This window comes from Oryza brachyantha, chromosome 8 (assembly GCF_000231095.2).
Source record: "Oryza brachyantha chromosome 8, ObraRS2, whole genome shotgun sequence".
Taxonomy (NCBI): Eukaryota; Viridiplantae; Streptophyta; class Magnoliopsida; order Poales; family Poaceae; genus Oryza; species Oryza brachyantha.
In genome coordinates, this window is record NC_023170.2 from 16,196,250 (window position 1) to 16,218,512 (window position 22,263).

General features: G+C 39.8%; 3 protein-coding genes across 4 annotated transcripts; 1 reads left to right on the plus strand and 2 right to left on the minus strand.

Moving 5' to 3' along the window:
• Window positions 1-1,081: 1,081 nt before the first annotated feature.
• LOC102721573 (transcription termination factor MTEF18, mitochondrial-like) lies at window positions 1,082-3,406 on the minus strand. The gene has a single exon (XM_015840215.2). It carries the CDS (start codon window positions 3,389-3,391, stop codon window positions 1,439-1,441), a length of 1,953 nt encoding a protein of 650 aa, XP_015695701.2. The 5' UTR covers window positions 3,392-3,406; the 3' UTR covers window positions 1,082-1,438.
• A 2,058-nt stretch (window positions 3,407-5,464) lies between these two features.
• LOC102721297 (spindle pole body component 110) lies at window positions 5,465-10,540 on the minus strand. 2 transcript variants are annotated; one of them, XM_015840216.2, is made up of 15 exons: window positions 10,160-10,540; window positions 9,168-9,295; window positions 9,004-9,075; window positions 8,810-8,923; window positions 8,419-8,487; window positions 8,278-8,334; window positions 7,739-7,792; window positions 7,585-7,647; window positions 7,429-7,491; window positions 7,193-7,354; window positions 6,906-7,061; window positions 6,324-6,404; window positions 6,192-6,253; window positions 5,969-6,094; window positions 5,465-5,861 (listed from the first exon to the last, which is right to left on the minus strand). In XM_015840216.2, the coding sequence occupies exons 1-14, from the start codon at window positions 10,356-10,358 to the stop codon at window positions 6,016-6,018; spliced, it is 1,359 nt and encodes a 452-aa protein (XP_015695702.1). In that variant the 5' UTR covers window positions 10,359-10,540; the 3' UTR covers window positions 5,465-5,861; window positions 5,969-6,015. The 2 variants fall into 2 exon arrangements, with proteins under 2 accessions (XP_015695702.1, XP_006659610.1); XM_006659547.3 differs by having other exon boundaries at window positions 5,468-5,850.
• Window positions 10,541-15,549: 5,009 nt separating this feature from the next.
• LOC102721010 lies at window positions 15,550-21,453 on the plus strand. The gene is made up of 5 exons (XM_006659546.3): window positions 15,550-15,844; window positions 15,957-16,545; window positions 17,212-17,619; window positions 19,973-20,169; window positions 20,636-21,453. The coding sequence occupies exons 2-5, from the start codon at window positions 16,059-16,061 to the stop codon at window positions 20,879-20,881; spliced, it is 1,338 nt and encodes a 445-aa protein (XP_006659609.1). The 5' UTR covers window positions 15,550-15,844; window positions 15,957-16,058; the 3' UTR covers window positions 20,882-21,453.
• The last annotated feature ends 810 nt before the right edge of the window (window positions 21,454-22,263 follow it).

Sequence of the window (22,263 nt, forward strand, 5' to 3'; positions counted from 1 at the left end):
CCACCTAATATCAGAGGACAAAACTCTTCTAATTAACTCATGTATCAATTATCTACTTACTCCATCCAAAAAAATTAATCCACTGCTGGACATTACACATCCTAGTTTAACGAATCTAAATAACGGTATGTCCAGATCCGTAGTAATAGTATATGTTATATGCAGTTCAAGGTTGGTCTTTTTACAACGTATCTAGGATTTCTATTTTGGGTGGTCCAACTTACATAATTTTTTAAATTATCATAAAAAACAACATTATATGTATATATAAAAAACAGAAGTATGAAAATCGATGAAAAACATTTTGCATATATACACACACATTAATTTAGGTTTTTTTTTGTCCCAAAACCATCATATAGCTCTGCTATTGTTTGTTTTTAGGACAAAGAGGGTAATATTATCATAGAACAGTGAGCCAGAATAACTGTTTCGGCAGACGAGACGAGTGGACGTGGATGGTGGTGGGCGGACCCCAAAATCGGCCGGATGCTGCTGCATTCCGCCGTGTCGGTGTCAGCAGCTGGTCCATCTGTCCAGGAGGAAACTCTCATCACACACGGCGACGACCTCCATTCTACTCCTATCCATGTGGCAGTGAGCAGAGCTGACCTCACCTGACCTGACCACCATCCTGCTCACCATTCTTATCCACCCAAACAGCTCCTGCCTCTGATGATTCATCACTCCGACAGCCAGTAAATCTTTGTCTGAAGGAGAGAGAGATAGATTTTTGGGACTTGTTTCAGTTTGATGGCACAGAAATTTGGACTAAAAATCTTGGATTGTCATGGCCTATTGGCCCATCTCTCCATGTATGGACTGGGAGTTTGCTAATCCTGGCCCATCTATGAGAGAGGATGGGAAATTGGGTCCCATGTCCAGTTTGATTTGTCTGAAAGGATAAATCGATGAAGGATTATTTGATTTTGTAATGGTGCCCGAGGATGCAAACAGACGAAAGAAGTAAATATTACAAAGTTTACAAGTTGTTTTTACAAAAAAAAAAACCTCCATGAAACTTATATAGAGAGATAATTTTAAAATCATTTAGGAACTACTCAGAAGTGTGCCCCGAAAAACCTTCATCCATAAAGTTTATGTGGTTGATGCACAAATGCTAGAATTACTACTACTGCCAAGGATCTCATGACCATTTACCACATGAAGCATTATGAGACTAGAAAAAGTTACAGGACTTCCAGGCTTATCAACCTCTAACATGTAGATTTTCTTGACGGAAACTACTCAAAAATGATCCATGGCAAGATCAATAATCTTCTCTGTGGACAAAATTATTAACGGAGATATACACATTTAAAGTAAACATAGGTATAAACCTCCAGACAAAGTTGAAGCTACCTATTTGTGTGAAGCAAAAATAGTTTCTAGCCAGCAGAATGGCAATCAGTTGAGAAAGAAAACATAATATATCAGGCTAATCATCTGGAGTTACAAGTTGTGTTGTTTTTGTTGAAGCTACCTCTTTCTTGAATTTCTCCCAGGTTTCAATACCCAAAGGGTGCTTTACTACATAGTACTTTATGAAACGTTTGTCTGCACAGGCTAGGATAGTGCTAAGAGCTAATTGAGGGGGAACCACTCCTTTATCCACCAACCAATTGTACATCAAAAATCTAAGCTTGGTTCTCTCCACAGTAAACGACAGGAACGCGGGGAAATTTACCAGGGCACTCAGAGGAAATCCCATATCGTTTACAAAGAAAGATATCTTAGCTTCAAGGACATTGATCTTCTGGTTCAGAACCTGTGGGGCTACCTTGATCATGTTCACCACATCTATTGGGTCCAAACCAGTCTTCAATAAGTAGTAGTAGCGATCTTGCAGCTCATCGCCTTTACCACGAAAAGTTTTGAGTGCCCTCTTCATATCTTCAGACCCTTCAATAAATCCTATGCTCTGTAAAAACTTCACCTTCTCCTTGAACGATGCTTCATGGAGATCAACTTTCGGTAGGCGGCTGACCTTTGCCCCCAATGAGTATTTCAACAACCGTTGCGGATCCTCCATTATCATCTTGCACAGGCGCTTCTTCCCTACACTGAGATGCGTAAGGATGCTGTTTGGTTTCTTCAATTGGACGGAACCAAGTACTGATCCATTAGATACCACAAACTTCTTAATGTCCTCTTCACTAACACCAACCTCTGCTAAAAAGAATATGCCCCCTCGCAGGTTCCTCATGAAATTGTCGACCGACAAATTTGGGAAATTCATAAAAAGTTCAAATACTTCCTTTTTTCCAGACCCAGCTTTTAGCATCATGAGAACAACTGAGAACAGCATCTTTCCTGAGCCACTAAACAAGAAATCAGGATTCCGCCTGACCAATTTGGCAATACCTTCCTTAGTGAATCCTAGATCACTGAAGAACTGAGGGACTTGGACCATCTTTCTCCAGTTATAAGACTTTTTTGTTGATAAGAATCGACCAAGCCAGTCTCGCTGAATTCCAACATCGTCTAGCCACTTCAGGATCTTCAGTTCCACATTTGGATCACGGAGCAGTATGACAGGGCTTGATACAACCAGCTTGATCACACTGGTCTTACTCAGCCCTTGCTCCTCAAGGGCCTTCAGCTTAGATGCCAGAACGCCCTCGCCCAAACTAAACACTTCACTAGCATCCCTGTATATCCTCCCTATCTTGGTGCGCGCGATGCCATAGTTGCAAAGAACCCGGAAATTGTCGAGCAATGTCTCATCATCGTTAAGAAACATGAGATGACGAGGCAACAGGGGTTCATACTCGCCCGGCGCGATGCCGATACTCTCAAAGAACGGCTCAAACTCATTGATGGGGTGGAAGTTGAACAACCGCGCCAACGCCTTACTGACCCTGTTATCCCTCATTTCCCTCCTCTTCACCTTCGACCTGAAGGGTGCCTCCTCTTCCCTCTCTTCAGGCTCCTTCGCCGCATCCTTCACCTTCTCAAGCAGCTTGCCGATGAAGACCGGTGCACACTTGCTCATGTGCTCGGCGTCATTGAAGCAAATCCCACGGGTGACATGGAGGTACTCCATGAAAGCCTTCCGCGCGACGCGGACGTCGCGCCTGTTCTCCATTTGCTTGAGCTGCCTCTGATCCTCCTCATCCTCAATCCCATCCCCCAAGTGCTCCTCCTCTCCGCATCGCGCCGGAGCAGCCGAGAACGGCCTCAGCCGAACCATGTCACAATTGGGAGTGGCCCAGCTCGATGCACCTGACGATGATGAATCATGGACATGCCAAGAACTGGCAGCAGCAGCAGCAGCACCACCACCACCACCACCATGACAATGCGGGGTTCTGCACGGCTCATTGAGCCCTCTGGCAAACCCATTGCATGGAAGCCACCTCAGGCGAGCGGCGGCCACGCACCGGAGCATGGGGATTCACCTGAATCCCCCCCCCCCCAAAAGTTCTCGGGAAACAAAACCAAGAAAATCCGCCGCGCGCTGCCAACTCCTCCCTTTCTCTGAAAGGCTCACGGCGAAGAAGAACCAGAGGAGCGGCACTCTCGTAGCAATCGGAGCATGCTAGGGCTCGCCACCCGATCTCCGCTCACTCCGCTCCAGTCCAGTGGAACGGGGTGGCAGAGCGACGAGCGAGTGTGCGAGTGAGCAGACTGATCCGAGGTGGTGGATGTCGCGCGTGGCTCGGTGCAAGGAGTGCTCCCGTAAGGGAGGCGAGCTCGGCGGAGAGAGAGAGAGAGAGAGAGAGAGAGAGAGAGAGGAGAACAGGGAAGCCGCTCGCCGCCGGCGGCGCCGCCGCGAAGGGGGAGGAGGAGAAGGAGAAGGAAGGGGGCGAGCCGGCTGCGTTTTGCGGGGAGCGAGCCGGCGCCGTTGGATCCAAGCCCAGACGGAGGCGACGGCTCCTCGTGCCGCGGAGACTTGGGCCGGAATTTTTCGTGGGCCGGAAGTGGGAAGTGTAGGCCGTGGCACCGACACTTGGGCCGAAATCTTTTGTGGGCCGGACGTGGGCAGTACCCTGGTGGTGTGAAGCCGAACCTCTGAGGCGTGTTTGGTTGCAACGTTTAAGAGTATAGAGTCGATATAATTTTAGATATGTTTGGTTCGTAAATGAGATGAAATGGGACGAATTGAACGATATAATATGCTCTTAGATCAAGGTTGTGAAGGTCCGCAAAAAAAGAGGCGGACCGTGTCGTCCCACTTCTGCACGACATACGTGTGAGGGGATGAGGACGGTGAGGCTTGCTCCCGTCAAAGCAAATGTCGTACATAATTTCAATTATTATTTGTTAATGATTTTGAGCCAAATTTATTAATTATTGATTATTATTGGTAAAATTTTATACATGTAATTTTAAATATTACTTGTATTAATATTTATATAGTTATATTGAGTTAATTTGTTAAATATGAACCAAAGATATTGTTTTATTTAAAATTATCATTATGAAAGGTAACATCACTAACATAAAGGAAATGTAAGTATTTAAGGAATTCACCTCCGTCCATCCTTCCAAACGTGTGACAAGATCACTCCATCTCATCGTATTCCTTAATCCAAATAAAAAAATAGGGGTTTAATTTGATCATTCAATAAAAAAATAAAACCAACCCATCGTATGATCTATGATCCCACCTCATCCACAAATTAAATGTACGGTTAAAAGATATTAAGATCGGGTTTGTGTGTACCTATTATTTAAAAAATTCTTAAGCAAACGGGTATCATAATGTGTCGTAAAGATTCTTAGCCAGCATTATCAACTAATTTGGGAGGAAAAAATTACTTTTTGCTGCTCTTATATACCAGTGGCACTAAATTTATCACTCTACTCTCACAAGGAATCGAACTCTTCTTGTAAAGATCTTCTCGTAAAGAATGACAAAAAAGTTAAAAAGCCTCGAATTGAATAGATCGTAACTAACATCTCATGCAGTGGAACACATTGGCGGACTCATAACCTACACGTTGCAACGCAAGCAACTAGGTGGTGCTCGCGTGGGACGAACAAGGCCATTGTTTGGATTTCTCACGAGGGAAAAAAAATCAAATGACATATTTATAAATCATAAATAATTTGTATATAAAACTTTATATACATATTTTTAGTTATCCTAAAACAAATGCTAAAAATTAAACTATGATAAGAAAATCTCAAAAAACATCTTTTGATTTGATATTAAAACTTTATATGTTATCTTATAAACATAAAAAAAATGAAATGACGAGGAGGAGAAATAGTTCAAAGTACTATATACTTCCTCATCCCCCATATTGTTTATCTGGTTCGTTTGAAGCCAAATTTAATTTGATAGCATAGAATTTGAGCTAGTGTGAACAAAAATTGACAGCAAACCAAACAACCATATAATACTGTTGAGGTCGCCAAGATTTTGGCATGGCAAAAATTGGCTCCAAAGCAAACAAGCCCCCAATTAACTATTTACCTTCTTTAGCCATGTTGGATATGTCGAGCTTGTGCTGGTCAGTTTTATTAATCATTCTACTGGTGCATGCATGCATAGTTTATCTTACTGTTACGTGAAATGCACAATAGGTTGCTGGACAGAAACTGTATTAGTATAGGTCCATCCAAACAAAAACCAAATAAATATCAGGCACGCATTAACAAAGTTACAGGAAACAATAACCAATAAAAACAAACGCCTAAACGCGAGGTTTACCGGTAAACCTCGGCAAAATGCAGATACAAAAGGCCGCTGCAACACAAGTTCATACACAAAGATACAATGGGGGAAAATAAGAAAAGCAAAAGAGAGGAAAACTATGGTGGTATACAGCACTTTCCGCAGCAAGGGTTGCCCATGACCCAAATATATCCTTCCACCATTGCTAATTCTGCTCCCAAGATCTGCACCATTGCTAATTTAGCATGAATTGTTTGGTTAAAACATAAAGGCTGCCAATCTCAGCAAGAGAGTGTGAACGCTCTGTGTTAAAGAAAAAGAAAAAAAAAAGAAAATGCATACCTGCAACCCTAAATAACGGTTGAACCCCCATGGTACCCCACAAGTGTCTATTTATCAGCATGCCGGCGCTTGTGTCTCCTATGGCCATGGTTACCGCCATGAGGAGGTCTCTTAGGCTTCTTAGTGCTGCTTGAACAGAAGGTTTTTCAAAGAAGTGACATACACAACATCAGTCATCGTGAAGTCAGAGAAGTAACGAATTGAATTGATTTTAAATACTGACCAGAATGCTTCCATTAGAAGTCTGTATATGACATACACAGGAACAGCCAACAAAGCAGAAGCCTGTAGAGAAAATGGTTTTGTTATATGGGCATTAATCTGCAGCTGAGTAAATTTTTCCAGGGGTGCTTACCAGGAACCAAACCAACTCCTTTGTCGCAAGTGATTTTGTTATCTCATGTTGGTGCAGGTAGTCCAATATGGTTGCTTGAGCCTAGAAAAAGAACAAATGTTGAGATTGTTCTAGCATCTGAAGTAGATATAGTATAAGAACAATTGAGTAAGCATCAGCAAATGACATTTACTCATATGATTTAAATACCATAATCTAGTTTGAAATGATATGAAAGAACAATTATACACATATAACTGCAGCAAAAATATCAGAATTACATCAAACTCATGTAACGCAAGGTTTATTCACTATGAATTGATAATTGGTGTTTTGTTTTTTAGCATGAAATGGTTGTACATGGCTACAATTTGACGCAGGTACATCAAGCGGGTGAAAATCATGTTCATTTGATTCAGCATAAAAATAATTGTGCTTGTTTAGTTTGGTTGCGAGGTAACAAAGGGTAAGGGAAAAGGAGAAGTGACTGTGACTAACATAAAAGTCTCTGGTCATCAAGAAGAGAGATGGGAATGGAATATTGACATGAGAATGTACTAGAATATTTAAAAATTTTAATGTAAAAAGGAAAGATATACAGACCTGCCGATGGTATGTGGTTGCTGACTCAAGAAATGTCCCATAGACATGAACTGCTTTTGCAGTATACGGCTTAAGAGTAGTTCTAACTTTCTCAACATGTGGCTTTGTAACCTCAGCAACTTGATCAATGTAGGGTTTGGAGAACTTCTTGGCTTCCTATTTCAACAAGTTAAATAGCCATAAAAATTGTTCATACATACCATAATGAACTAAGTGCAGCCATCGAAGGAGGATGTAGGTGGAATTCTAGATTCATGAAAATAGCAAGTCTGCAGTGCTATAAGTACCTGGAAGTAGGGATCAGCAAGCTCTTTAGCTTTCACAACATGAGGTGTGACCGCATCCCTCGATGCCTCAAAAATCTCCACTGATTTTGAAGAGACCTTTTGCACATAAGGTTCTGTGTTTTTCTTGAGGACGACCAATTTTTCCTTCACTGGAACCCATTTCTTCACAATTTAAAATGATATTGTTAGTTGGAGATAAAAAGAAAGGTAATAAATGCGTAGGTATGGTAAGCTACCATCTTAGCAGTCTCCACGTGTGGCTCAGCCCATTTCTTTGCCTGTGCTGATTTTTCTGATGCCTGATCAAGAATGATACATGGACATTAACATAGTGGAGATATTGAATGAAAACATTTTGAAATAAAAATGAGAACTGTGTAATGAAGATGCACCTTTTGCAGAAAAGTGTTGATAGCAGGTTTTCCATGTTCATTCCAATGACCTGAGATCACTTCCTACACAACACGATGCTGACAGTGATGAGAGACTAGAATGTAAATAATCAGAAAATGCCAAAGAAGCATTATTCTGTGTTTCAGTTTTTACCATATACCGAGCAGAATGTGCAGCTAACCAAGGTGGCAACCATGCTCCATGAAGCTGTAAAAAGAAGGGGATACATAATCTGAAAGAATTCCATCAAATGATCAAAGCAACATAGCACAAACTTTAGGATATTATAGAAACAGGCACATTCTGTACTTAGATGTACTACCTCCATTTCATATTGTAAGACTTTCTAGCCTTGCCTAAATTCATCAATTGATAAATGTATATAATTTATATATATGTCTAAATTCATTAGCATCCATATGAATTTAGACAAGGCTAGAAAGTCTTACATTGTGAAACGGATGGAATAATAAGTACCAGAAACAAAGAAATGACTGTGCATTTGGCTACATGATCAACTCCACCAGCTGATCATGTAACTTGTAAGTTTTGCTCAATAGGATTGTAACTATACTGTAGGATCATGTCTTCATATTATTGACACTGATTTGCATCAAATTTAGACTTTAGATGACTGAACAAATTTACTAGCATCTCTACTATATATAATAATCAAGGTACTATTTCTTTACCTCTGTCAGCTGTTTTGACTTAGTTGTTGCTTCCAAATGCACCCGCATTAATTCCTCCTACAAGTATGGAAAGAACAAATACAGAAACAAATTCATCACGGAATCATCAGAGTTGAGTGCATCAATAGTCATCAAACATACCTCAGCAACTTTCAGGGCACGTTCTGTGTTTTGAAGCTTGCGCTTTTGCTTGTCATTTGTCTTTTGAAGCTAGGTAGGGCAAGAAAAAAGAGAGAAAAATAAGTCCATATACTTTAGATTTTGTGTGTAGGATCATATCAATCACAAGACTTTCCCTTTAAAACACCTACGAAGAATTATAACAATACAATAAATTTCAAAGTGCATCATTACATTTTCATGAACAAAAAGGAGAGAAATTAACTAGTCCTTTGGAAGTAGAATCGGTAACCTACTACCTACTATAGAAATGCGTCTAGTTTCTTTTGGAAGGTTAGTTGTTTATTTTCTCGGGTATACAATGTTTCGCCAGTTGTTGGAAAACAGAAAAGTAGGCCAGGTATGTACTCACTGCATCAACCTTTGCAGTCAGCTCTTGCACCTTCTTCTCTGCATCATTAGCCCTATTCTCCAAAGTTGTTTTCTCGACACTCTGTGCTTCAATATCCTTCTTGAGCTTGTCAATCTATTGAAAAAAAATAGATTAGAAACCAGAAACTTATAATTCGTAAATTTTAATTGCTCATGAAGATTCGTGTTTTGCACCTGCTTTTCAAGCTCAATAGCCCGGGCGTTGGCCTTGCCAACCTGCTCCTCAGCAGCCACAGACCCCTTTGCCTGTAAATGGATCAGATAGTGATGCAATAATTTTTTAAGACCATAAAGTAATGTTTACGGGGCAGTTCCCTTCAGCATATAGCATTGCATACCTGGAGGGAAGTAATCTCGCCCTGCAGAGAAGCAATCTTTTGTGACTTCTCCTCGATTAGTTTCTCTAGCTTTGCGATGCTATCATCCTTAACCTTCAGTTCCTGGGATCGCTCTGTGATACCTGATTCTGTAGAATCAAAACAATAAGGCCCGTTCCTTGGGTTGCTGGAAGGATAATTATTTACAGCATGGCTTTTGGTCAAATCAAAAGCCTAATAGGCAAAATTCATGCCATTGTTTGGCTTGATTCATAAACAGTACTGCCAGCAAGAGATATTACTCCCAATTGAAGGAATTGAAGGTGTAGCTTTAGCTCTAGGAAGTACAACAGTTTTAAGGCCATTTATAACCAATTTTATTCCAACAAAAGAATGATCTTATACAATGAAAATAAATCCAGATCATGATTTTATCCGGTGAAGAACAATCCAAATCATGAGCTTTTTCCAGTGAAAAATCATCATAGGCTTAATAAAGTTATGATAGAGAAAGTACAACCATTCAATGCTGAACCAATCGATATAAAAAAAAGTAGTAACTTTTTTGTAAATTACTAATACGCAATTTCAAAAGCTCAGGTAAACACGGTTTCATATATGCACTTCTTTTTTTTTAAAAAAAAAAGCAGAGTAACTCGAAGGTGAATCATATCTCTGTCGAAATCAGCAGTTCAACACCAGAACAAACCAGGAAAATTCCACAGACAACAACGAACCACTTGATCAACTTGATGAAGATCACAAAGCACTTAACCACTAACAAAGGAAGGGATCACTCACAGCTCGCCAAATCCCACCACATCACCACGAATTGGCCCCTAAACCCCTCGCTTCACCACGGCGCCATCAAATCAAATCAAACGAGATACTCCAAATTACCCTGGCTCAGGAGCACCAATCTAATCCAACCAGCCCAACACCCACCCAAATCCCCCGGAAACCACCCCCCACCCCACCTCCGACGCAACCCGATGCGAGAGAAAGGCACTGACCTAAACCGGAGATCTTATCCCTCAGCTGCTGCAGCTCCCCCCTGAGCGCCACCGCCTCCGCCGCCGCCGTATCCTCCTTAACCCCCACCACGATCTCCTCCCCCACATCCACCGCCTCCTCCTGCGCTGCTACCCCCGCTCCCGCCGCGGCGATCGCCAGCAGCGCCGCCACCAGGAGCAGCCTCGAGATCCTCCCCATCACCGAACCCCCGCCCCCCGCCTCAATTCGCCCGGGTCCGGCCCCAACGCGCGCCGCCGCGGCCGCGAGGCGAGAGGAGTAGTGGCGGAGAGCGCCCGGCTCGTGCCGCGTCGCGCGTCTCGTTAGGACTTGGCGACGCAGCGCGGCTGCAGATTTTTTATTTTTCCTCTCTTTCCTTTTTTTTTTCGTTTTTCTCTTTTTAACCCCGAGGAAGACGAAGCCACGGGAGCACGTGACCTGGCACGTGGAACGGGAAGGGGGGCACACGTGGCGCGGCGGGGCTCGGCCTGCCTCGTGGGGCCCGTGGCTGGTTGGGTCACTGTGGCGTGGGTCCCACCCCGGCCGTGCGGTCGCTGTCTATCGGGCAGGGACAGGTGGCTGGCCGCAGCGACCGGCGAAAAAGATTACCAGTACTCCTCAGATTTTTAATAAAAGATAATATTATTTTTCACCCTTTTGATTATTTATATTTTAAAAAAATTATATTGGATATAAAATGTAAGTCGTAATTAAAATATATTTAATAATAAATTTAATTGTAATAAGATAAATAATAAATATGTAACAAAAGGTTAATAACTATTAAAATAAGACGAATGTTCTTTGAGAAAAAAAAAGAGAAAGATTGATTTTAAGAGTTCGTACAAATGTACGTGCTCTAGAAGAAGACGCGTTGAGGTAGGTTTTTTTAGCTATAAGCTTATATTGCAGTAAGATTGGTTATAATTTTTATCTCTTATCTCTTTCTTTCACTTTGTATTTAATATTTTTTTAAGTTAGTGTATAGTTGGCTCTTGCATGAGAGCCAATCCCACTTCTTTTTCATTATCTCTTTCTTCTACGTCATCTTATAGTCAATTTATAGTCTATTATTATACTTCTCTAATCCTAACTATTGCCTTTTTTGGATGCCTTGATTAATTACCTAAAAATGACGTAATTTAATGAATTATTTGGACTAGGGAGTTTGATCATGCAAAGGTTTCTCCGGCCTTTGAGGGCAATGCAAAGATCCATTTCCTTGATTTCTCAGTCTACTGGTGTGCGTACCGATGTCCACATTTGCTCTCTATTAAATCCAAGGGTAATGACCTAACACCGGTATGTTATTTTTAACTTCTAAACAATATAATTTTAAAAACATGTTTATATGTTTTTAAAATATGTTAATCCAATTTTTTATATAATAGTTAATCTATTTGTATGTATCCTTAAATATAATTCAGCTATTCGATCTAGCTATGAACGTGAGTCTGCTTTACATCATTTACGCTACTCCATCGGTATCGGTATAAATACATTTTCAACACTGCAGAGACAAATTAGTTACAAGAAAAAATAATTTAAATACCTCTCGTTAAATAAGAATATTATATGAAGTGAAGAGTAGACAGTGGTAAAATATATCATGATTTAAATACGAAATTATTGATGTGGTAATTAATACTCAGTAAATACATTCTTTACGGGATAAATTTAAATTATAGAAATATACTTATTCTATGACCGAGATAATAATACTATAGATTTTAGGAAGCTAGATAGGGATGAAAGGAGTAGCTGATTTTTTTTTTATAACTGATGAATCTTAAGTGATGTTTAGATTGAGAAAATTTTTCGAAAAAGTGTCACGTCAAATATTTGACTGGATGTCGGAAGGGGTTTTCGGAGACGAATAAAAAAACGAATTTCACGGCTAGCCTAGAAACCGCGAGACGAATCTTTTGAGCCTAATTAATCCATCATTAGCACATGTTTGTTACTGTAGCACTTATGACTAATCATGAACTAATTAGGCTCAAAAGATTCATCTTAAGATTTCTTTCATAACTGTGTAATTAGTTTTTGGTTCATCTATATTTAATGTTTTATTTAGGTGTCCAAAATTTTGATGTGATATTTTTAGAAAAAAATTTTAAGAACTAAACAATGCCTTATTTAAAATCGAAGACAATGAGAAAGCATGACTGAAGAAATGCGGTGGAATGACTGACACTGACGGCTTATCATAAATGGGCATCTTGATCCTCCGACGGAGATCGGGCCGTGGTAGGGTTACGAGAATTAAAGGTGAGATCAGGGTAGTTGCAGCAGTTACCACAGTCTCACGTAGGGGTTGGTTGGCGAGCAGCAGCAGCATTCAAATGAACTGTGAGACACGGTTAATTTACGTTTTCGCCGAACCACAGAATTTTGAGATTTCGATGTTGGGTCCAAATGAAAGTTTAAATGGTTTCTGATAATTCAAAATTAAGACAATAAAACTGAAATCTGGCAAAAAAAAAACATATCGATAGGATAATCTAGCACTCAATCTCAAAGGTCGGGTGATTGTTCGTTTTTTTCATTAAAAGATAAAACGACGTATTTATAAATAAAAATTTTATATACATAATCTTAGTGATTTAAAAGCAAATGTAAAAAAAATAAACTCTGGTGAATTTTTTTTCAAAAATAACTCTATTCAAATTTTGATTTATAAATATAAGTATAAGTCAAATAACTCTATTCAAGGCGGTAGGTAAACCTTGGTGTTAGTTAGAGAGGTGAGAGTTCAATTTTTCAAAGGCAAGAAAGATCAAGCACTTGCTGAGCAGTGGCACTCGGTGTTTGCCATCTTTTAGACTTTGAGATTATCTTGACAGTGGCATGTCCGTGTTCTGTGTCGGCTTCTTTCGTTGCCAGATTTGACATATGTTTCCATTAGTCCATACACGCCTTTTCATGCGGAGAAAGTGAACAATTAGAAGCTGTTTAATTCCTAAATTTTTTTAAAAAAACATCGTATCGAATCTTTAGATATCTAAATGAAGCATTAAATATATATAAATATTAAAACTAATTATACAGTTATGGAGAAAATAATGAGACGAATCTTTTGAGTCTAATTAGAACGTGATTAGTCATAAGTGCTACAGTAACCAACATGTGTTAATGACGGATTAATTAGACTCAAAAGATTCGTCTCGCGGTTTTCAGGCGGAATCTAAAATTTATTTTATAATTAGACTAAGTTTAATACTTTAAATGTGTGTTTAAAGTTTTGATATGATGTTTTTGCAAAAAAAAATTTACAAACTAAACCACACCTAAGAGCCGCTTCAACGTGTGCTCTGAAAAGGTGACCAGAAGAAAGAAAAATGCACGAGATAAATGTTATACATTGAAGAGAAGGTCATGATTTAATCCTCTGTTTCAAAAACTTTCTTAAATTTGTTCTATATCATTGAAATATTCCTAATTTCATATGTCATCCTATCAATTAAAGGGAGTCTATAAACGACTGCGTTTTCTAACTAACCGCTAAACAGACATATGAATAAATTCCTGACAAGCTTACATCGTCTAGTACAGCTAACTACTACTAACTTTAAAAATTGACAAATCACCTACAATCATTCTAGTAGATTATCTATAAACTAATTACATATAAATATATAATACAATATTAATATATGATATATCACTCGTACATACACAATGTTTTAGAGCTCATGCCATCACCGGTTATATTCTTGCAATAATTTTTTCTTCTCTCCTCTCTACCTAGACAATATATATAACAATTATTGTACTCGCTCTCTTGCAAACTGATAATTATAAAATCGAGATGTTTTTTTTATGGCCACGATGGACATGAGAGGTTGAACATGTTAATTGCTTAGCCAAAGGTCATACCACCATTATTTGTAGGTCGATCGGTGCCCATCTCTATCCAGATGGCCCAAGATATGCGACGGGCCGTTCATAACACAGTTACGGCTAGAGGTGGTAATAGGCCCAACCATTTTACCAATAAAATTTAAGTGTCTGATTTAAAACAGGTCGAAAATAAAACTGCATAGAGTTTTGAGCTAAAAAGGTTTTAAAAATTAAATAGGGTTGTGAAAGAGCCCACGGACCTTGATCCATTCCCATAGCTACGGCCCTAGTCATCCGAGCACTTGCATGACAAAATTGATAACGCTGCCGGGCCTCCAATGTTCTAAGGCAGAGGTCTCCACTTATGGGCCTCAAATGGGCCGTATCCACTCCGGCCGCCCGGATCAGCCAACTCTTGGGCCACGCTAGAGCCCACAACCCCAAGACTATTCTACTCTCTCCCGGTCTCCCAGGCGAGGACAAGGTGGTGGGCCCCACGCTCTGACCGACATGGGTCGTACGCTCCCCGCACGATTTCCCACGCGCCCCACACACCACCACCCGCTTTGACCACGTGAGTAACCCCGTTTTACTTTTTCTAACCACGGATTAGGAAAATCACCGTCATCAGCACTGACGAAGGTTTAAACGAGAGAGTGTATAATGAATTTGTAGATAATATGTCTTATGTGGTTATAATATTGCCCAATGTATACATCGAAAATTTAAAATTTCAGTAATATTTATTACTATCCCTCCCAAAATATAAGTTTTTTAGAGTATTTAATTTATACTGAGGAGATATTTCTTTTAGTCACTTCAGGGAATAAATTTAAAATTTAAAATTGATTACATTCCTGTTTTAGTTTTATGCATGTACTGGCTCCGTAATCATTAGAATGATCGAGGAGTTTATTTTGATTTTTTTGGAAAAACGACAAACAATAAATTTGCCAACAAAGATAATTTATGAGAAAATTTTATATACAGATTCTTAGCGATACGAAAACAAAGTCTCAAAAATAAATTAGAATAAAAAATCCCAAATTTAATTTGTAAGCATAAATATAAGAAAAACATAAGTGTATGAATATAAGAATCCATATAAAAATACGGTTATTATACCGTGAAACAAATAAATTTAAGATGGAGTTAGCAATTAACTTTTGTGCACGAGATAGATACAGAGGCGCGTAACGGAATATGTTCCTCTTACAGCATCTTTATGAGAATTCTCATGCTAATAGCCTAATACTTTGCTACTCTAAATTATGTATTATTATACATAAAATCACACTCTTTCAAGAGAAGCCTAAAACAAAATAGATTGTACTGAGAACACATATGCCTGTCCTAATTTAGGATATGAAACGATTGATTCTAGACATAAGTAAACTATTAAAAATAGAATTTTTTGATATTAGTTGGATACGCTCTTAAACCCGCGGCTAAAACATGTTTTAAGTTTGGCGTGGCGCGCCGACTCCCTCCCCTCCCTAAACCTCGTGACCCAAACCACCCACTGTCACTGTAGCTGTAGCAGCAATGCTGCTGTAACGCTCGCTTAAACCCAAGCACGCACACGCTCCCCATCCCTCCTCTCCATCGATCGATCCCCCCCCTCCTCCGCCTCGATTGCCCCCACCCCGCCATGGAGCTCGCTGCCGCACGCGTGAGCCGCCCCGACGCGATTGCTCGTCTCTGTCGGTGATTCGTCGGTGCTCTGTGGGGGACTGTGGCCAGTGTCCTCTCGTGGATCTTGGAGGCTGTTGAGTCGAGCGCGCACCATATATCCTGCTGCTTTGCTCGAGGGGATTCCGCGGCGGGCGGATCAGGTTCTTGAGGTCGGTGCCAGCTTTGCCGGGTTGCTTTGCGCCCGATTCGTGAGCTTGTTGTTTCGGTATCTTCTCTTTGCTCAGGTTCAACTCGGTGATTTGATTCTTGTACTGCCTGCAGGGAAGCCGAAAGTGTTTTGGATTAAGGAAAGGGGAAAGAGGCCTCCTTTACCATCGATCGAATCCGCTTTGCTAGGATTTAGAGGCTTCTGGGGCTGTGCCGATGGATTTCTTCAAGATCAAGAAGCTGGGGAAGAGCCGGAAGAACGCCGGGGGAGGAGGAGGAGAGATCGTTGAATCGGACGACGGCGCGAACGGCGGGAATGTGGCCTCTGATGAGCAGAAAGGTAAGAACTTGGAGGACAATCCTGCGCCGGCTGCGGCCGCGGGTGTGGACGCCGACGCAGGCAATGTGGGCGTGGAAGGTGAGGATGAGGAGGACGATGACGATGATTTCATAACCAATGAGGTGAAGCGCAGGCTCAAGGAGTTGAGGAAGAACAGCTTCATGGTGCTCATCCCTGAGGAGGAATGTGCTGAGGTGGAGGAGGATGGGGAAGAGGAGGAGGAAGGGAGTAGCTCCAGGGAGTGGATGCAGTCGGATGTCGGCGATGGGTTCCCGCTGTGCGGGTTTGATTCGCTCTATGAAAAGTACTGTGAGAGGATGGCAGTGTTTGATAAGATGATCACACAGCTCCTCAAGGATCCAGGTGAAATATTTAGCTACACATGCAGTCTTTCTTGTATGGTTGTTTATATTTTTTTGCATGTCTGAGTTGAATGCGAAACCTAATGTGTAGTATTACTTATTTCTTTCTATCAGCATAGTCTTATGTAACTTTTCTGATATTACCATGTTTGTTGGGCTAAATTCATGCAATTGCACGTAACATCGATTTTTAGTACATATCTATGATAAATTCTATACATCTACATGGCTATTGAATATCATACATTTTAGAATTCCTTCTGTGCGCGATGAGTACAAAGCAACCATATGAAGTCATATAATCTGAATGGAGATTCTTATTGATTGTATCATTTATATGATATTAATTGTCATCTTCTGCAGTTCTATTCTGTTAACCGATTTCAGCAATTTTAGTGATATTCCCTTTATGCATACATCAGTGCCTATTATTTATTTGTCAGACTTGAGGGTTCCATCACTTTATAGGTCAGTGCCTATGTAGCAAGGTCACACCGTCACAATTATGCATGCACATGTGCTTACATAATTAAGTGGTTTCGGTCACACCATCACACTTGCATGCACATTTGCTTTGCTTACATGGTGAAATGGTTTCTTTTGCTGTGCTACTCTATAGAGTGTCAACAACTTATCATTTTTACTGATTGATGAAAAAACTTCCTAGGTTCTTTCAGCATCTCAAAAAGGTCACCTAGATCAGCATCCAAATTGGCATCAACTCTGCGCAGCCTCTCTTTCAAAAGGAGGGATGACCTTCAGGAGGACTGTGAACATCTTCAGCAACAGCACGGCGAGGATGATCCTTACCAAACACTTGAGACAGCATATGTTGGACATGTTTCTTTAAGTTGGGAGGCTCTTCATTGTATGTATGTGCACCTGAGTCTGATACTCGCAGCTCAACCTGATAACCCCACCACCTACAGCTGTGCTGCTCAAGCATTCCAGCAGTTTCAGGTTCTATTGCAGAGATTTGTTGAGAATGAACCATTTGAGCAAGGTTCCCGGGTTGAGATATATGCACGGTCTCGGAGTTCCTTGTCGAAGTTGCTTCAGGTCCCCACTTTTCAAGGTATGATTCCTAGGTTTGCATTCCTTAAAAAAATACTACCCATCATTTGACAATTCAATACCTTTCCATGGGAAGTACAATCCAGTCGTAATCCTCCCGGCAGCTTATTCACATTTTTTTGTTGGATTGGGTTTCTGTAGGGCATAATAATTCATTGAATCTTGTTGGATGGCGTTTCTTTTAAACAAATAATTTGTCTGCATGCTAGCTTCTTTTAAGTTACAACCATTACATTTGCTTGGTTGTAATTTTATGTCATCTTGAACTGAACTTCTGATTAACTGCCTAGTGACAAAGCCAGCAAGTTGTACGTACTGTTCTGACACATGTTGTGAAAAGCTCTAGCAACTATAGAACATTGCTAGTACTCTTGCAAAAAAGAAAAAAAAAAGATACATTGGCAGTACACACTAATGCCTTGTTTGGCATAGACCAAATCTTAGTTTAAATTCCTGGTCCATCCCTGGGGATGGGCTGGGATTTGTACAGTGCCAAACAAGGCCTATGCCACCATGATTTACCATTGGTAAGATGTCCAGGAACCTGCTATGCTGTTCTATGTGTACAAATTATAGCTAGGACCTAAGTGCATTGAAGATATTGCGCAGTTTGATGGAGCCTTCTGACATATTAATGCATCTTTTTCCTACCTGTGGAAGGCTCCTGTTCAACACAAAGTACTGATGCATATGCATGCATTTCTTTCTCTTTTGGTGATTTGGTTGGCATATGTTTGATAGATTGACCTTTATTGTTCCTTGTACATCTTTCATCAGGTCAAAGTATTCTATTTGTTTATCCAACTAATTACATTGTTTAGTATACCTTTCACAATCCATTGGTCCTGTGTTGCTCTTGGGTAGGTCCATGGTGATAAGCCATGGTACTAAGATTCATTGAATAATCAAATGTTTTGACAACAATGTTGGATAGTTGTAATTATAGGATGAGACTAGATACTGTTCAGAGCTTTCAACCTTACATATTCAACTCAAGATAAGTACTACCTACCTTCATATTTTAATGTATGATGTTTTGACTTTTATACTCTATGTTTGACCATTCGTCTTATTTTAAAATAGTGCAAATATTTAAAAACTATATATTTTCTTAAAGTACTTTTAGAGATAGAAAAATCATAACAAAATGAATGTTACTTTAAGACGAATGATCAAACTTCATATCCAAAAAGTCAAAGCATCATACATTTAAATATGGAGAAAGTGGTATCTAAAACTTTTATACTGTCCCTTTTTTTTTGTACAACAAATGTCTTAGTGACAGCTGCTGTGTCAGATGATAGTTTCTGTTTCAAATGACACTTATGTTTGGGATCTAAAAATTTCAGTTACCGATTAATAATTTTCAATTTAAATGACAATGTCTCCCAGAAGTGTGGTAATTGGTAATGATTTAATATGGGTGTCATATCTACTGTCTTAATTATGGTAGAAATGTTTAAGGGCCATCATGTTGTGGGAGAAAAGGTTATCATATGGATCTTTTATCATGTTTATCCACATCAACATATTTGTCCTATTAAATGACATGTGGATACTGCCCTGTATGTAGGTTATTTTAACTTCTAAAAGTGTGATTCACTTTGGCTTTAGCATTGAATAGCCTAGACATTGCAGATGCTACAAGCCAATCTGATCTGCTGTACATTATGGCACTATCATTGTGCACTATAATTGGATCATTTTTACTTTTAACTCTGTTTCACATTTCTCTGCAGCTAAGGAAAATATTAACAACATCTAGATTTATAACATCATTGAGTAATTATGTGAATATGGCAACACCTCTATATTTATTTAAGAATTAAGAGCCACATGTTTCGAACTGTTGATTTCTGTAACATGTGTTCAACCTGTGACTGAAATGGTGTACACAAACTTTAAGAGCATTCTTTGCAAATTTAAGATGTGTCAGAAGGCCATGCCCATAAACTTCCTCATTTATTCCGTAGGATTTTGTAAAGATTTTTGTCAGTCTAGACTGGCGGCAGGACTTGGTACAGTAATAAATTGTATTACCTAGACACATAATTGGTTCATTGAACCAAATCTTGTTTGATGTGATGCTTAGTACATAAAATCCCTAAACAAAAAAAATCCTTGCATCAGATTTTAGTCTGGTCTACCAGCAAGGCAGTAAGTTCTGAATGCAACAAACGTAGTTATATCTCTACTGTCGAGTCATGGCTTCCCTTTTGCTTTTATTGCAGAAATGTTTTGCTTTCATTTGAGAACTGGGTTCTCTAAACACATTTTTTACATGACTATGTTAATTAATGCCATACTTGTTTCTAATTAATATATTTCTTTTCATCTTTATATTCTCTATACAGTTGCAGATGGGAAATATAATGCTGAAGATCTATTGGAACCATCAATTTTTGCAGCTGACCTCATCAAATTATTAGAGGAGTCTATCCTAACTTTCCGCCTTTTCCTGAAAAAGGACAAGAAAAAGAATAGTGCCCTCATGAGTGTTCATAGTCATACTGGAAGCTCGATTCAGCAAGTTCAATCCTCTCTTGATAAGGTAATATCTTATTCTTGTGTGTGGCAGAATGACCCAAAAAAAAATCTAGCTCCTTGATTAGGTTTCATTAGTGTTTAACTGGGTAGGTTTTTGTTTATTGTTGCTAGCTTCTATTGGCTTGTTTTATCATCTCTTTCTGCAATGTGCTTGTAGTAAAATTTTTCTCACATAAATGTGATGTTCACCTCATGTGAAACAAAAACTCTGAAAGTTATGTGCATGGCTATGGAATTTTTAGCTTTTTACATGGTGGCTGTGTTTGCATGCCTTCAGGATATATTTACATCATACGTTACCAAACGTGGCATGTTGAGAAATAAATGTTTTCTTGCTAATGCAACATATATTCTTAGCAATTTGAGCCCCAGGTAGCCGAATCAATCATTCACGCCCTCTCTCAGAGACTCAGATCTGTGTAATCTATAGTTTGTGTTTATGCCACTCTTTGCTGTCTCCAAACCTGCAGAAAGAAGTGAAAGTGAAAGAGCTGTTCAAGAAGAAAAAAGGATTGAAGAGCAAGACCTGGCCATCAACAATGGAGGAAGTTCAGCTGCTCTTCGCCTTAATCGACATCAAGGTCGTGTCAAGGGTCCTGAGAATGGCAAAGCTCAGCAAGGAGCAGCTTCTGTGGTGCGAGGAGAAGATGAGCAAGCTGGATCTCTCCGACAACAAGCTGCGGCGTGATGGATCCCCCATTCTGTTCCCCTGCTGACCCAGTGATTGAGCCCTGAGGCACTGCAAAGATGTAGCATGCCATGTGTGGCATCATCTGCTAGTACTTGGTAGCTTAGCTGTTCTATGAGCTGAAAGCATTTGGCTACCTTAATATATGTAAATGCCTTGAGGTTGAAATGCTTATACTAAAGTGGTACCTAGAAAAGATGTTGCTGTCAGATCTCCATTTCTTGAGCCTGTGTTCATCATGGGGGTTTTATGCAGCATAGAGAACAAAGGTTAATTGGAAATTCACTTGGTTAAACCAAATTCTGGACACAGTTCCAAGCTGTGTCTCAAGCTACAACCTACAGGCTTTGTTCTGAAAGATGCAAACGCTGGGGGCAGATGAGAGTGAAGCAGATGGCTGGCTCAACTACTCAGTTCACATCTCACACTTGATGAAAGGCATTGCACTGTGTTGATTGCAGCCTGCAGCCTGAAGTGTGCTCTGCTCAAATCTGCATAGCTTTTTTCTGAATTTTTAGGTAGGTTTTGTACTCTCCCTTATCTTTGAGAACTTTGCTTCTACAAGGATAATAACCTGCTCGTGCAAGCACGCATGTAACTCTGCAGAGAAATCATGGTGCATCATCATGCAACTTTAGAACAGGTGATGTGTCTGTCTTCCTTTCAGAACACGGCGTATGTGTAGAAAGACTTTTGCCTCTTGCCACGCAGAAACCTTTCCAAAGATTTTTACTGAAACTCTGCTTAGCTAAACAGAAAACAGTTAAGAAGCCTATAAATTACAGTGAATCGAGTCACTTATCACCATTAACTCTGCAGATCGATCTATGAACTTATGAACCGACAGTGCAGTGCTGTGTGGACCCCAGAAAGTCAGTTTCTCAGTTTGTGAATAATCTAAACTGGTGGGCCCCCCTTGCAAGTGAAGTCCGAATGTTCTGCATCAGCATCAGATCAGCCAAAGTCCATGAGCACAGCAAATGGCTGCCACTAAATTCCTGCTGCCACAGCATCAATGGTGGGGTCATCAATGTGGTTGTATGCTTCTTATATACTACCTCCGTATCATGATAACGTCATTTTTTGTTTTTTCATGTTAAACGTTTAATCATTCATCTTATTTAAAAATTTTCTATAAAAACTTAAAAAAATTAGTCATGCATAAACTACTATTCATATTTTATCATCTAGTTAACAATAAAAATATTAATTACTAAAAAATTTTAAATAAAATAAAAAGTCAAAATATTACATCTAAAAACTGAAAAACGAACTTATTTCAAGACGGATGGACGTAGTAGGTAAATGCAAGGCAAACTGGTCATTCACTGTGCCCTGCAATTTATGTGCCATAAAAATTTGCACTGTGCAAATCTCTCTCTTCTTCCAGCCATGGACAAATGGCCTGGG